Here is a 16,543-nt window from a genome sequence, read left to right as displayed (position 1 = left end):
GTCTGGTAGCTCCAAGGCGTCAGGGCACCCATGCCCCTTCTGTCTCATTGTGCCGTTCCAGTGCATTGCTTTTCTCCAAAATGGGGCAGTTGGCCAAATGCTGTCCACCCAGCAAAAGGGAGGGCACACCACTTCTCCTCTAGGGTCCAGCCAGGGTGTGGCACTTACCGCTTCTGTTCCTGTACCATTGGCCAGAATTTAGTTCCAGAGCTGTGCCTGGCTGCAGGGGAGGCTTGGAAAGGTAGTCTGTATTCTCAGTGGCCCAGATGAAAGTTGGGGGTTCTATTGGGAGAAAGGGAGAATGGCAACAGGGATGCTGGTAGCAGTGCCTGCTTTGCTTCCTCACTAGGCTGTACTAGCTGGGAATAGCTGCGCCTCACTGTGTGCCCTGGGCCTAGAACAGTAGGTTCTTGATACATCCTTGTTGGACTAAGTCCCTGCAAGTTGCTGGGACTCAACAAATGGAGACCCAGTTGCTTTTCAACCACCAAGACTCCCTGATAGCTGCATCTTTTCATTCCCTCGGTTTGGAGGAACGTTCAGAGGCTGAGGAATGCCTTGTCATTGGAATCTCTTTATCCCTGAGTTTCAGAAGCAAATAGAGTGAGAGTTTGGGCAGAAGAGGATTCATGGGAAAATATATCCAAATCACTTTGGTTCCTTCCTTTGGATAGAAAGAATTTGGATCATGATGGCCCCTGGGTGTCCTCGGGTGGCCACTTTGGAAGGCTGGGTGGGTGGTGGCTGTGACACTGTGGAAGATGAATGATGGACAAGCGTGTGGCCTTGGTGAGGAGTGACGGGGCTCTCGGTGTTTGCAGAGGAAGCTGCCTGAACAGGACATCGCACAAGGATCCTACATTGCCCTGCCACTGACGCTGCTGGTTCTGCTGGCCGGTTACAACCACGACAAGGTAGGAAATCCAGAGGCCTCAGGAGACGGTGGGCGTGTCAGGGAGAGCGAGTCCTCACAGCTGCAGGAGTGATAGCAGGGGGATATCCAGGGTCACAGAAAACACATTTCAGGGTCGGGAGGGCCCCTGAAGGCCTCAGGTCCACTCTTAGGTCTCCTTTCAAGGTTGTAAACTTCTGTAACATCTCCTAATCCTTAAACCTGGAACACCTCTAGGGACATGTTGGTCCCAGAGAGAGGCCAGCCCATCCCTAGTACAGAGGCCTGCCTTGTTTGAACTGAAACCCACCCATTAGCACATGGCAGCTGCTGACCATGTCTGAAGAAGGTGTGTTGAGAAGTGAGGCTCTGCTGTTCGTCTGGCAGAAGCCTCCTCTTTGTACTCCTCTCTCTCACACTTTCTCTCTTTTCCAGCTCATTCCTTTGCTGCTGCAGTTAACAAGCCGGCTGCAGGGAGTCCGTGCGCTCGGTCAGGCAGCCTCTGACAATAGCGGCCCAGAAGATGCAAAGAGACAAGCCAAGAAACAGAAGACAAGGCGGACGTGAGGAGGAAGGGGGCAATTGTAGTCTCACTTGGGACAGGCCACAGCCAGGGGTCCGGCTGCCACCTGCCCATGGGATAAAGCCAAAAGCATGCGTCAGCTAACTTCAGCCTGTGCTGCTGGCCCCATGCCCCGTGTCCCGCATCACTGTGGCATCCTGCACCCATCCTCACCCCTCCATATGGCCCCTTGTGCAATGCAATGAATGGACCCTCCTGTCACTCTGCTGAACAGAATTTATTTTCTGAGTCAAATATAATTTATTATTTTTGTCAAAGAAGTATTTAAGCTGTGCTGTGGTGTGAGAATGTCATTCTTGATCTTCAGCCTTCGTTTGCAAGAAGAGTTCCAGTTAACATGGCGTTTGGATCCATGGTGAGGTACCCTAGGAATTTATCTGTTTTCTTCACTTCCCTTTGCATCTGAGATCCCTGCTGGAAACCACAGCACCCTGTATCCACTATTAGGAGGCTATGTTAGGAGGTAAAAATCAATAAAATGGCCCATTCATTTGTGTTGTAGCTCATCTCAGATGTATTTCTTGGATGGCATGCGCGTAACCCCCGGGGTCTTCAGTTAAGCCACATGTAGAGCAAGTCAGAGTCTTGAGTGAAGCTGACTAGGGCAAGACAAACACCAGCTCAGTCGACATAATCCCAGCCGCTTTTGGCCTCAGTGATAGAGAAATCGGAGATAGTGGGGATTGTGGCAAATTGAAGTGTTCCCACCACGTCTAAAGGAAGCTTAGGTACTCAACTCTGGCTCACCCCTGCTGCGCAGAAATGTGCGTTCACTTTTCTAGAGAAGCCAGAAAAAGATTTCTATGAAATTTTCCCAATTTTAAACATTAGCCACAAATGCAGTGTTTTAAAAATAACTACACACTTTGGCCAAACAAAATGCCTACGTCGGCCGGGTGAGGCTTAAAGGTTGCCGGCTTGCCTGAGAGATCCAGAGGAAGTCACAGCATTTTAACAGCATGAACTTAATCCTTGCAGGAAGTCATTAAGTTAATTAGGTGATACTGAAGGAGGGGACACAGCCATGCATGCAACATTTATTGGGTGCCGCATAGGACAGGCATGGGTATGTGAGGATGAGTAGGGTAGACAGCACTCTGCAGCAAGCTGGAAGAGGCCGGGGGCTCCATCTGCCTTGTTCTTTGTACCCCAATGCTTGGCACGTGGTGGGCATTCAGTAAGGAATGAATGAATGCATGCACACAGGAACGAATAGATGGGCACACAGTGCGTGCCCTCACAGCACATGGCCCATCACTGGGTAGAAGGCAAGTCAGTAAGTAGACAGGGGTAATGCAGTGAGCCGAGGGCCTCCAGGTGGAGGAACATGGGCCACAGGAGCACAGAGCACAGAGTTCTCGTCCCACCGGAGAGCTTGGGGAGCTTTCTGGATATGATGCGTGAGCAGAGTCCAAAAGGACGAAGCATGGAGAGAGGGAAAACAAGGCGGAAGTTCTTGTTAGGTGCCACTGCCACCGCAGAGGGTCAGCTTGGGGGACTCCGTGGCTCTTGGGGGCCAACCGCAGAGCTGCGCTGTTCCCACCTATCAGCTAGCTTGGTGTTGGCACCGTGGAAGGAAAGTGAACAGTGTTGAAGATCTGGGACAGATGTGGTATTAATACAGATTCCTTTTCTTGGAGTGTTTTCCAACTCTTATTCCAAGTGGACTCCCAGAAACATCCCTTTTGAATGTTAATGGGGTTTTTATTGACGGGGTGTAAAGGTTAAGAGCTTGTGAAAGATACGATTAAGTGTCAATACACTCCATTCAGTTCCGGAGGCTGCCAGTAAGTGGCAGGCTTTCTCCATCGCTGGCTGCAGGTCTCCCTTGGCCTTGGTGGAACTTGTGTGGGTCATTCTCAGTCCATTTGAAAGTTGGGCCTGTTTGGTTGTGTGTAATTTTCTGTTCATCATTTTTCTGGCAATCTCAGGACAGAACTCCTCTGATCCTCCTGTGAGAAGTAAACAATGTTATTAGATTTTTTTTTTTTTTTTTTTTGAGACGGAGTTTTGCTCTTGTGGCTCAGGCTGGAGTGCAGTAGGGTGATCTCAGCTCACTGCAACCTCCGCCTCCCGGTTTCAAGCGATTTCCTGCCTCAGCCTCCCGAGTAGCTGGGATTACAGGTGCCCACCACCACGCCCAGCTAATTTTTTGTATTTTTAGTAGAGACTGGGTTTTACCATATTGTCCAGGCTGGTCTTGAACTCCTTACCTCAGGTAATCCAACAACCTCAGCCTCCCAAAGTGATGGGATTATAGGGGAGAGCTACCGCACCCAGCCTGTTACTAGATTTGGAATGGGACAAAAGTCATATGAGAGACTTGTTTGCTGAGGAATTAAAAAAAAATGGTCTAAGATGGCGGGTTCTTGGGGAACTCTGTTCTGTCCACATTTTTGCCTTTTAAAGTGGCCGTAAAAACAACCATAAATCCTTGATAAGGAGGTTTAGGCACTGCCATTCTTTTTTAATTAAAAATATTTTATTTTATTGTAGATACAGGGTCTCGGCTACGTTGACCAGGCTGGTCTTGAACTCTTGGCCTTAAGTGATCCTTCTGCCTCAACTTCCCAAGAAGCTGAGATGATAGGCATGAGTCACCACACCTGGCCAGGGCAGTGACATTCTAAGGCAATGGCTTCACTTCAATCTTTTCTGGGGTTACAGGAGATGGGAAGGGCCGAAGGTGGCATGAGAACGTGTATGTGTGTGTGTGTTTGTGCATGTGCTTGTGTGTGTGTGGAAGGATTGGTGAGATGACTGGAGGAAGAGGCAGTCCTTGTGCTTAACTCTTATGGCCTAAATAGCGAGAAACAAAGATTCAGGAAATAAGGAAAAAACAAATGAGTGATTGCCTCTCTGGATCAAGCACACCAGCGGGCACAACCAGCCTTTCTTGAGCTACTGTGTGCCAGGCACCATGCCGCGCCCTTGCATGCATGTGGATGCTTCATGAGTTCATGAAGCAGGTATACTTCCAGCCCCATTTTTCAGAGAAAGAAACTGAGGCTGAACAATCTGGCAGCTGTCAGGTGGCAGAGCAGGGGTTTGAACCCAGGTCCAAGAGTTCTTAACCACCATGTTTTCCTGCCCTTGATGTATGAAATGAGATGATATAGTCACGTGCCAGCTTGTCTAGGGATGACTCAGAGGTTTAGAGATGGATGTCACGTGGATGTCATACAGGAGAGGCAGGCATAAGCTATAGTAAAGTTAGGAAAGGCACAGTGATGTGGAGCAGTGTGTGCAGTGGACGGGTTCATGGCTGGGGGCGAGAATGGTGGAGGACTTTTGATTATTTCATCAGCGTTGTTTCTGTAACCGAAGAGCTGCATGACCAGACCCTGAGATCTAGTTCCTTAGTGGGAATAATTATTAGGCACAATTCCCTTTACTTAAAAGCTGGGGCGGCCCTAAGGTAGGAGTTGGAAAGGGTTTGGGGGATAATGTTTGCTTGGTTGCCTTCTGTTTAGGCTGATGTTCAGTGAGGATTAAGGGCTGTGTGTCCAATCCCTGGCATGTGGGGGGTGTTTGTAGTACATAACCTGCCTCAGGATGGCCCCCAGGGATCCACACTGCCTTTTTATATGGTCCCCTGCCACACTGAATCAGGCTGGCTTTGGGCAACCAGTGGGAAGTGGCGGAAGTGAGTGATGATGTGTGACTTCTCGGGCTAGGTCATCACAGGCATTGCACTTTGGCTCTCGGGAAGCCAACTGCCTTGCATGAGGGTGCTCAGGCAGTCTCGTGGGGAGGGGTGAGTCCCCTGGCCCCCAGTCTGTACAGCTTGCACATGAGCCAGCTTGGAAGCAAATTTCCCAGCCCCGGTCAGGCCTTCTGATGAGTGCAGCTCCAGTTGACATCCGATTTCCACCACTCAAGAGACCCCAGGTCAGTGCTGCCCAGCTGAGCTCTTCCCGGGTTCTTTATTTCCCTCTAAAATGAGCTGTTTTAATTTTAGAAAACTTAAAAACATAGTGACAGTGAAGCACGGATATGGCTTACACACAGTCCCAAGTCAGTACTGACTTCAAGCTACGTCCTCTCTTTCCAAGAAAGAGAAAGCAGAGAACAAAGTTCAATCTACAGTGTCTTCCCAAATTCTTGACCCACAGGATCTGCGAATGTGTTCTATGACTGTATTAAGCCTCTAAGTTTGGGAGTAACTTATGCAACATTAGGCAAATGGAATAGTGCTCAATAAATGTCTGTCACATGAATGGGCAGTGACCATGGATGCATTTCTAGTTGTGTATTAGTTAAGGCTCTTTTGGTTTCAAGTAACAGAAATCCACCTCCAACTAGCTTGAGCAAAATGGGGCATTTCTCTGATCAAGTAACGGAGAAATCCAGGAGTGTCAGGCTCAATTTCCACCTCCTGACTCTGCTTCCCTTGATGCCAACTCTTTCAGGAATCAGCATTCCGAAAGACCACGTTGCTAGAAACAGGCCCATCCTTTCAGCTGGGTCCAGGACTGTTTGCTCAGTCACTGCTCTGAGAGGCAGGGGCAGAGGCAGATGCTGGGCACATATCCACAGAAGTGGAGATGGCAGGGAACTGAGAGTGGAGTGTTGGAAAGCTGGCTTTTGCCTATGGGTTCTGCTTCTGACATTCATCTAACAATGTCGGGCTTTACATTGGCCCCATCTGCAGACCCAGCAGAAGGACAGCTTCCATCCCACCGCATCACATGCCAGTCCTGGGACAGGGAAATGACTTATGGGCAACCTTTCCAGAATCACCGGGGCCTGGCCACACATGAGCCACGCCCACGCTTATGTGACAGACGGCCCCTGTGCCTGGGGTGCTGTATTACCCAGGGGAACAAGTGGTCCTGGGTGGGCAAAAGCAACAGAAGAGAAGTCAGCTCCACTTCCTTCCAAAACCTGATGAGAAGGCCTGGTCAAAATCACCCTCCAGGCCCGGTGTGGTGGCTCACACCTGTAATCCCAGCACTTTGGGAGGCTGAGGTGGGCGGATCATGAGGTGGAGGGATTGAGACCATCCTGGCCAACATGGTAAAACCCTGTCTCTACTAAAAATACAAAAATTAGCTGGGCGTGGTGGCAGGTGCCTGTAGTCCTAGCTACTCGGGAGGCTGAGGCATGAGAATTGCTTGAACTGGGGAGGCGGAGGTTGCAGTGAGCCGAGACCGCACCATTGCACTCTAGCCTGGCGACCGAGTAAGACCAAAAATAAAAAAAATCACCCTCCATTTTTGGCTTTCTCTTTCATTAGCAAAATGAACCTGATTTTCTGACCATGACCATGAAATGCCTAGAGAAGGGAGACACTCATTTTCCAGTGAGCCTACTGTGTGCTGGGGTGGCGAGACTCTTCCTGCCCTGGAACTTGCTGAGGTTGGGGAAGATATGATATGGCTGGCTTCCTCTGTACTTTTTCAGTGGGGGCGGGTGTTTATGCTTCGTGATACAATGGTGGGATCTTGGTTGGAATATGAACTTTTTTTTTTAGATGGAGTCGTGTTCTGTTCCTCAGGCTGGAGTACAGTGGCACCATCACAGCTCACTGCAGCCTTGATCTCCCGGGTCAAGGGATCATGGTGCCTCAGCCTGCTGAGTAGCTGGGACTACAGGAGTGTACCACCACGCCTGGCTAATTTTTTTTTTTTTTTTATCTTTGTAGAGATGAGCTCTCACTAGGTTGCCCAGGCTGGTCTTGAACTCCTGAGCTCAAGCAGTCCTCCCACCTGCCTCCCTAAGTGTTGGGATTACAGGCAAGAGCCACCACGCCCAGCCAGGATCACAGACATTTAAATTTCACCCCTTCTACTAGAAATTTAAATGTCTGTGATCCTGGGGTTGTTTAAGGTGCCACCCATCTACATATTCTTTCGGATGCACAATATTTCACTGTGTGAATGGAACAGCAGCCCTTCTTACGTGTGCTTTTTGGAATATGAAGATTTTGTAAGATAAGATGAATGCATTGGAACAAGTGATCCTCAATTCTGTGCAGAGTCTGTGCCTCTGGAGACTGGTGGCTGCCCCTCCCTGTCTAGTCTTGCAAGAGAGGCAGCTGGCAAGAGGACAGAAGCCGGCAGCTGCTGCATTTTCATCCCGTTTCTGCTCTTGGAGCTGAGGGGGAGAGGTGGCTAGCAGCCGCTCAGTGATCAAACTTGCAGCCTGCCTCTCTTGCTTCGTTTTCATGGACTGGAGTGGGCCTGGGTGTGGAGAAAGAACATTTTGCTTCTTGCCTCTCAGAGTTTCAAGAATGCCTCACCTGAGTGGCGACTGGTACTCCGCATGCATTCATGGAATAAGTAATTATGACAGCGGTGAACTCCTCACTGTGAACTAATTACACAGATGATATTCAAGACTTAGACTGAGCTACCGCAGGGGTTAGCAAACTATGGCCCACTGTTTTTGTTTTATAAATAAAGTGTTATGAGCACACAGCCATGCCCATTCATTTGCAGATTATGGCTGCTTTTGCCTGGCAGTGCCAGAGGTAAGTAGTTGTGGCAAAGACCAGGTGGCCTAGAAAGCCTAAAATACTTACTATCTGGGCCTTCACAGAAAACGTTTTGTTGTTATTGTTGTTTTTGAGATGGCGTCTTGCTCTGTCACCCAAGCTGGAGTGCAGTGGTGTGATCTCAGCTCACTGCAACCTCCGCCTCTTGGGTTCAAATGATAATCGTATCTCAGCCTCCCTAGTAGCTGGGATTATAGGTGACTGCCCCCACGCCTGGCTAATTTTTGCATTTTTAGTAGAGACAGGGCTTCACCATGTTGCCCAGGCTGGTCTCAAACCCTGACCTCAGATGATCTGCTCACCTCAGCCTCCCAAAGTGCTGGGATTACAGGCCTGAGCCACCACACCCAGCCCAGAAAACATTTTCTAACCTCTTGTCTAGTGGGTGCTTTGTAAAGTTTAGTTTTAGGGGGGGCATCATTCATTCATTCAATGAGTATGAACTGAGCATCGCCCCTGCGCTGGGTGCTGCTTGGCGTACTGGGGGTTTAGTGGTGTGAGAGAGACCGGGCCTCAGCTCTTAGGAGCACAATGCTGATGGAGGAGTAACGGTGATCACGCACGTTAGAAGTTATTGGATAATGCCAGGTGTTACGAAAAAAAGAAGCAGAACAAGGCAGTGTGACAGAGGATGATTGATGTCATGGAAGGTCTCTCTGAGGAGGCAGCATTTGAGCTGAGACCTGAGGAGGGGAAGGGCCAGTTATGCAGAGATCTGGGAGAAGAGCTGCCCAGGCAGAGGGGATTGTAATTGCAAAGGGCCTGAGGAGGAAATGAGCTCCGTGAGTTTTAGGAATAGCAGAGAGGCCAGGGTGGCCAGAGCCAAGTGATTGAGAGGAAGAGATGAGAAAGATGGCAGGGACTGGGTCATGTGGAGGCCCTGGAAAGGAGTTTAGATTTTATTCTAATTGCAATGGAAGGCATTGGAGGGTTTAAGTAGGGAAAGGGGAGTGATCCGATGTATGTTTTTAACTAATCACTTCTTTAAATTTTGAGGAGATTGGATTATTGGGAAGCAAGAATGAAGGCAGAGAGAGAAGCAAGGAGGATGTTGCATTGGTTTAGGCAAAAGACAGCAATGGCTTGGATTAGGGTGATGGAAGTGACAGTGGCAGGACGTGGTGAGCTTGGGGCTATGCTTCAGAGATCGAGCAGAAAGGTCTTGCTGATGTATTTAATACAGGAGGTGAGGGAAGGGAGGAATCAATGATAAGTTAATCCTTTGTTTCTGGCTGAACCACTGAGACGGGTAGGGAAATTGAGAGTTCTGTTTTGGCCATCATGAGTTTGAGATGCTTATCAGACACCTGAGTCTGCAGCCTGGGTGAGAAATCACGGCTGGAGATGAGACGTGGTGAGCTGGGAGTGTTTTTGGATGACAGATGAAGCCACAGGATTGAATAATAGGTGTCCTTCTGAAGACTGAGAAGAAGAGAGGGCTGGGGGCCAAGCCTTGGGACAGTGCAACCTTCAGATGATGGGCAGGGAGGGCCCTGCTCAAGAGACGGAGAGGAATTGACCAGTGAGGTAGGGGGAAGTCCAGGAGAGGATGGTGCAGTGAATACCTAATGTTTTACTCATTCACTGGTAAATGAATGGGTGGATGGATGGATGGATGAATGGATGGATGAATGCATGAATATTCCTTAATAATACAGTTGGCCATGGTCCATCCATATGACTCCTACGGACACCATGTTAGCATTTCACACTTGTCTTCTATTTAGGAGAAACCAGACGAAACTGCTATCTTATATATAGGTCGAAAATGGCTTCCATAACCAACCACCTCACATGCTTACGGAAGTTCATCAAGTAGTGGATGGCGGTGGGGGGTGGGAGGTTTACAGGTTGGTAAAGGAGGCAAGGCTAGAGTGATCCATGTGGCAGTGGATTAGAGTGGCAGGCATCAGTGTGAACACATGTTTAGCTCAGTATAGATACAGATGGCTGCATAGAGAAATATTTATAGATATGTTACTAATCCTGGCTGTCAGCAAAGAGAGCCTAGAAGCAAGGACACCCCAGTAGCAACAAACCTCTAGTGCCCAGGTCTGTGTTCTCCATTAAATACCATTCTCCCATAAAAGGAACCAGACTTCTTGAACAAATGTCGATCCTGGGGGACTGAGGGAGGAAATAGTTAAGAAGAACCTGAAGCATCTTGTAGGGTCACAGGGTGAGGAGGCACTAAATGAAACAAAATGAAACTGCTGCAGTGATGAGGCATCTCAGAGGGACACAGGAGCCAATGAAAAAGCTCCCAGGGGTCAAAGCCAGAACAATTGGAGCCCCCAAAAAGTAGTATTGGAGTAGAACTCAAAGAATGAAATAAATACCCATGATTCCATACTGATATAAATGATCAGATAAATAAGAGAGAAGAGACAAGTCTCCCAGTCAGAAGAATTCCAGATTATTAATTAATTAATTAATCATTTTTTTTTACACAAGGTCTTGCTCTGTTGCCCAGGTTGGAGTGAAGTGATATGATCTCGGCTCACTGCAACCTCCACCTCCCAGGTTCAAGTGATTCTCGTGCCTCAGCCTCCTGAGTCGCTGGGATCACAGGCACGCACTGCCACGCGTGGCTAATTTTTTGTATTTTTAGTAGAGACGGGGTTTCACCATGTTGACCAGGCTGGTCTCAAACTCCTGACCTCAGGTGATCACCCTCCTCGGCCTCCCATTCAAGTGCTGGGATTACAGGTGTGAGCCACCGTGCCCGGCCCCAGGTAATTTATATAGCTATTCCATCCTCAAGGAGGTGGAGTGGACTCCCCACATCCTACGTGTGGGCCGTGCATAGTGACTCTCTTCCAAACAGTACAGTGTGAAAAAAGAGGAGAGAGTAACTTTACAGTGGAGAACACAGACACTATCTCAGCCAGGTGATCAAAGTCAACATCAATAGTGGCAAGTCATCTTGAGAGAATGCGTGCCTGATACAGAGTGCTGAGAATGATTCTTAAGCTCTGTGGTCCTCCTCCTCGAAACACACACAAGCCAAGACTAAGGATGAGAAAAGCATCTGCCAAATCCCAGTTGAGGAACATTCTACAAAATACCTGATCAGCACTTCTCAAAATGCTCCATGTGGTACCCTGAACAGAAAAAGAACATTAAGCAAAAACTAAGGCAATCGGAGTGGCCGGGCGCGGTGGCTCACGCCTGTAACCCTAGCACTTTGGGAGGTCGAGGCAGGCGGATGGCTTGAGCCCAGGAGTTCAAGACCAGCCTGGGCAACATGGTGAAACCCCATCTCTACAAAAAATATAAAAAATTATCCAGGCTTGTGGTGTGCACCTGTAGTCCTAGCTACTCAGGAGGCTGAGATGGGAGGATCAGTTGAGCCTGGGAAGTCAAGGCTGCAAGTGAGCATGATCGTGCCACTGTATACCAGCATGGGCAATGAGAGGGAGACCCTGTCTCAAAACACAAACAAACAAATAAAACAAATTATCTGGGGATGGTGGCATGCACCTGTATTTCCAGCTACTTGGGAGGCTGAGATGGAGGATCGCTTGAGCCTGGGGAGGATGAGGCTGCGGTGAACTGTGGTTACACCACTGCGCTCCAGCCTGGGTGACAAAGCAAGACCCTATCTCAAAAAAAAAAAGCGTGGACTTTAGTTCATAATGAATGCATCAAGCTGTGGGATACGTGGAAACTCTCTGTACTGCTTTCACCATTTTTCTAAAACTGTTCTAAAATAAAAAGTTTACTTAAACATTTATTAAAAAAAAAAAAAAACAGTTGAGTTCCAACAGTGTCAACTTGGCACATCTTTTTCCTGGTTTGGTTTGTGGGCATGAATGTGTATTGGGCTGTCTAAACCTCGGTTGCCCGACCTTCACCGTAGCCAATGACCCAGGTTCACAGACAAAAGGCCCAGGTTATGGTTATGTCCAGTGGCCATAAAATACCCTAGCATCCAGATTGCACTCCTTGGTGTACCCGAAAAAGCCAAGGAATAGGACAGGCAGGGGGTGGCAAACTACTGCCCACTGCCCAACTCTGGCCAGCTATCTGTTTTATAAATAAAGTTTTATTGGAACACAGTCACACCCATGCATTTATTATCATTCCATGGCTACATTTGCATGACAATGGCAGGGTTGAGTAGTTGCACCAGAGATTGCGTGGCCCACAAAATATTTATTATCTGGCACTTTACAGAAAAAGCTGGTCAATCTCCAGGACAGTGGACACAGTTCTGCCATCATCCCAACCCTTAGCAGGAAGGGAAAGGAATGCCCATCAAGGCACAAGTTTTGTTGTTGTTGTTTGTTTGTTTGTTTGTTTGTTTTTGAGATGGAGTTTCACTCTTGTCGCCCAGGCTGGAGTTCAATGGCGCGATCTTGGCTCACTGCAACCTCCGCCTCCTGGGTTCAAGCGATTCTCCTGCCTCAATCTCCCGAGTAGCTCGGATTACAGGCATGCACCATCACACCCAGCAAATTTTTGTATTTTTAGTAGAGACGGGGTTTCACCATGTTGGCCAGTTTGGTCTCGAATTCCTGACCACAGGTGATCCACCTGCCTTTGCCTCCCAAAGTGCTGGGATTACAGGTGTGAGCCACCGTGCCTGGCCACAAGTTGGCCTTTTAACAACAGAGCACACAGCTGGACAAAGCCTAATGCTGTCTTCTTTGGGGCCGAGGTGGGTCATTAATATTGAACATTTACAACCTACTTGCTTCAGGTGATTCAGTTTAATTTCCGCCGTCTCTTGTAACAGGGCTCCCACGTGCAGGGGTCAGGATTGTGTGTCTGCCTCAGCTTTCTGAGGCCCCACAGCGTATTGATTCTGCGAAATGTACGTTTCTTTGAAAAGAGCGTCTCTTGACATGACAGGAGATCACACATCGCTTGTTTTCTGTCCCTTTCATTCCCCTCTGAACATGATAAAATCATGATCCAGCGTCGCCGAGGGACCTTAGCGTCTCTTGGAAAGTAGGACTTGCCTTCTTTTTTAATCTCTGTCAAGCCAGTGAGGCCAAGTAGAAAAGTTTTACCAGCTTTGGAGCCAGACAGATCGGAGTGTGAGTTCTGCCCATTGTTGACTGGACCGTGTGACACTGGGAGAGTCGCCTAGTGTCTATGAGACTGAGGCTGTTGGGCAGGAAAATGGGGATGGTCCCAGCATTATGGGGCGGTTGTGAGAATTCAGTGCAATGATGCAGTGCTCCCAGAACAGCTGGTCTGGAGCTTGGCTCATGGGACTGCCCCTTCACAGAGGTAGCGTGGACATTCCACTGATATCCACTGTTTGGTCACAGTGTCTGTTCTGATTGGTCAGTGCTCCCCCATGTCAAGAGTTCAATGTTTTGAAAATCATCCCTGCCAAGAGATGAAGCCCCCCTTCCCCTGAGGTCCAGACTGGCATAGCTGCTTTTGGAGCCTTACCTGCTGTGAGCTCACAGCTGTCCTTCTCTAGAGAATCACCCTCAGATGGGAGCCATGTTGCCTGGGATGGGATGCCATGTCCAGTAATGGCCCAGTGATTAACCGATACAGCAACAGGAGCGGCTGGTCCCTGCCCCACGGTGCGGACGGTCCCTGCCCCACGGTGCGGACGATCCTGTGGTGTGCTCTCTGCTGCTCATGGGATAGGTCAAGGTGGGAATTTAAGGGACCACATTCTCACTCTGCTCTGTCCCCTTCTGCATCCTGTAGCTCTCACCGCCCTTCTCCTGAAAGTCCCTTTAAAAAAAAACCAAAAAAACACAAAATAACAAAAACAAAACAAAACACATCCACCCAAGTCCCCGTCTTCAGCTCTGCCTCTAGGAAAGCTGGCAGAAGGCCACCAGTCTCAGCTGTTACAGATACAGATCTTTCCGCATTTCCAGGACTGAGGTCAATCCCTGGGGACCCGGTGAGGCGGTATCTGAGGGGCCATGAAGCTGGCTTGTTGGGGTCTACAGGTAGGCAGGGACTGGTGGGGATGTGACTCAAAGATTTTTATCAAATATCTTTATCCCCTGACACATGCAAAAAAAAAAAAAAAAAAAAATGAGATCAGACTCCAGGGTTTCCTCCATGCTACACTGTGGCCCCATTGTTTGTTGTGCTATCAGCAGAAGTTGAGTTTGCAAGGAAATGTACACATGTATGTGATGTGTGAATGTAACTATCTGTGTGCATGTGCATTTGTGTGTGTATGTGTGTGTGGTGAAGATGTGAGCCCCACTTCTGGCCTAGTGCCCCTGCCTAGGCTGGCTCTGCCCTCCTGCTGCTCTGGGCCCCTCAGGCAGTGACTACCTGGTACATAGGGAAGGCATCAGGATCCCTTATTCATGGGGACTGTAGACTGTCTCCATCATATTGGGCCTTTTGGCCTCTTGGACATGACTTGGCCTCTGCTGGCTTTAAGGGACTGCCAGAGATGCCATCTGCTCTGGGAAATGTTCTCAGCCTGGGCACAGCCCACTGACCACTGCCTGCTTGTCTGGGACTTCTCTGTCCGGGAAAACAGCCCAGCCTGACCTGAGATGGGCATGGAGCCATATTTTGGGAAAGACTCTTTGGGGGTCAACTTGGTTTCTGGACCTGGTTCTGATTTAAGTTGCAGGAGACAGTGGGCCAGTTACTGCCCACTGGCTCCATCCTAAGCCTTCTAGAGGAGAGCTAGCCTCCTCCTAGGGTTGCCCAGGCTGGACCACTTCTGTCTGGGTGATGGGTTGGGAGAAAGATGTTAATATTTGGAGCAGTGTTATATTCGTCAGCACTCCCGTTTACAAACGTTAGAAAACCAGCTCAAACTAGTGATAAAAGAAAACCTCAGCCGAATTCAATTTAAAGTACTTTAATTGAGCGACGAACGATTCACGAATTGGGCAGAGCCCAGAATCACAGCAGATTCATAGACACTGCAGCACAGCCACGTGGTGGAAGAAGGTTTATGGACAAAAGAAGGGAAATGATCTACAGAAATCAGAAGTGAAGTACAGAATGGCTGGATTGTTACAAGTTGGCATTTGCCTTATTTGAGTACAGTTTGAACACTCAGCAGTGTATGAGTGGTTGAACTACGGCCTCTGGGATTGGCCAAGACTCAGCTATTGTTACAGGAGCATACTCCTAAGTTAGGTTTTCAATCTTGTCTACCTATTAAGCTAGGTTGCAGTTTGTCCACAAGGACTCAACTATAGAAGTACGGAGTCCCACTCAGGCCATACTTAGTTCACTTTAACACTAGCTTCGGCAACTGTCTCTCAGAAACCAGGGCAGGGCAGGGATGCAACTGGGCTGTAGGAAACTTGAATTCATTGACTGTCTCTTCCCCATCTTAGATGCAGTGCTAAGGGCTTTATAGCAATTTTCTCATTCGATTCTCAAAACAAACTGATGAGGAAATGGTCTGAGAGTAGTTAGGCAGCTTCTCAAGGTCACACAGATGGTAAATGTCATCACTGGGACTTGAACTCAAGTCCTTCTGACTCTCACGTCTGTGCAACATGTCATCTCAGCCACTTTAGCCACTGTATACATGGATTAGGGTTGGCTAAACGGCTGTAACAAATAGACCCAACTCTAATGGTGCACATATGTACAATAGGGGTTTATTTCTTACTTATGATATAGTTCAGGGCGGTCCCAGGTGAATAAGGATGGGTAGGTCTGCATTTTTAATAGTCATTTGGGTCTCTGCTCAGGCTCCTAGCATCTCTGCCACCTTCCCCGTGTGGCTTCCAAGGTCACCTTGGAGACAGAACTTGGTGGAAAACATGTGGTAGGATTTTTTTTTTTTTTTTTCGAGATGGATTCTCATTCCATTGCCCAGGCTGGAGTGCAGTCGCGTGATCTCAGCTCACTGTAACCTCTGCCTCCCAGGTTCAAGCAATTCTCCTGTCCTAGCTTCCCGAGTAGCTGGGACTACAGGTACCTGCCATCATGCCCAGCTAATTTTTCTATTTTTAGTAGAAATGAGGTTTCACCTTGTTGGTCAGGTTGGTCTCGAACTCCTGACCTCAGGTGATCCACCCACCTCGGCCTCCCAAAGTGCTGGGATTACAGGGGTGACCCACCATGCCTGGCCATGTGGTAGGATTTTATGGGCCAGACAGGAAGTGTTGCATTGCATCTGGTCTCTTTCTGTTGAGTTGAACCCAGTCCTGTGGCTCCCCCTACTTGCAAGGACTCCTAAATGTCTGGCCAAGCTGTATCTCCAGGAAAAGGAAAGGACCAAATATGAGAGGCAGCCCGCCGTCTCCAACACACAATATTCCCATGATTCCTTGCTCTGTTCTTGCCCTTGTTTGTAAGTGGTTTTCTTACTTGGAACCATAATATATATTCTAGTTTTCATGTGACTTCTTTCATTTATCATAATCTTTTTCCTGTGTGGCTCCAGTGAGTTTTCTTTTTTTTTTTTTTTTTTTTTTTTTGAGACGGAGTCTCGCTCTGTCGCCCAGGCTGGAGTGCAGTGGCCAGATCTCAGCTCACTGCAAGCTCCGCCTCCCGGGTTCCCGCTATTCTCCTGCCTCAGCCTCCCGAGTAGCTGGGACTACAGGCGCCGCCACCTCGCCCGGCTAATTTTTTGTGTTTTTAGTAGAGACGGGGT

At 48.6% G+C, this 16,543-nt stretch overlaps 1 protein-coding gene across 1 annotated transcript in view; it reads left to right on the top strand.

Moving 5' to 3' along the window:
• LOC112614832 (nodal modulator 1-like) overlaps nt 1–1,981 on the top strand; it is a 63,580-nt gene extending 61,599 nt beyond the window's left edge. The window contains exons 30-32 of the mRNA XM_025371565.1: nt 822–914; nt 1,328–1,455; nt 1,783–1,981. Coding sequence (XP_025227350.1) covers nt 822–914; nt 1,328–1,455; nt 1,783–1,834 — 273 coding nt within the window. The 3' untranslated portion in view covers nt 1,835–1,981. The remainder of the gene's footprint in view (nt 1–821; nt 915–1,327; nt 1,456–1,782) is intronic.
• The last annotated feature ends 14,562 nt before the right edge of the window (nt 1,982–16,543 follow it).

This window comes from Theropithecus gelada, chromosome 20 (assembly GCF_003255815.1).
Source record: "Theropithecus gelada isolate Dixy chromosome 20, Tgel_1.0, whole genome shotgun sequence".
NCBI classification, from domain to species: domain Eukaryota; kingdom Metazoa; phylum Chordata; class Mammalia; order Primates; family Cercopithecidae; genus Theropithecus; species Theropithecus gelada.
Note: the sequence above shows the minus strand (reverse complement) of the source record. Positions and strands in the feature narration are given on the sequence as shown.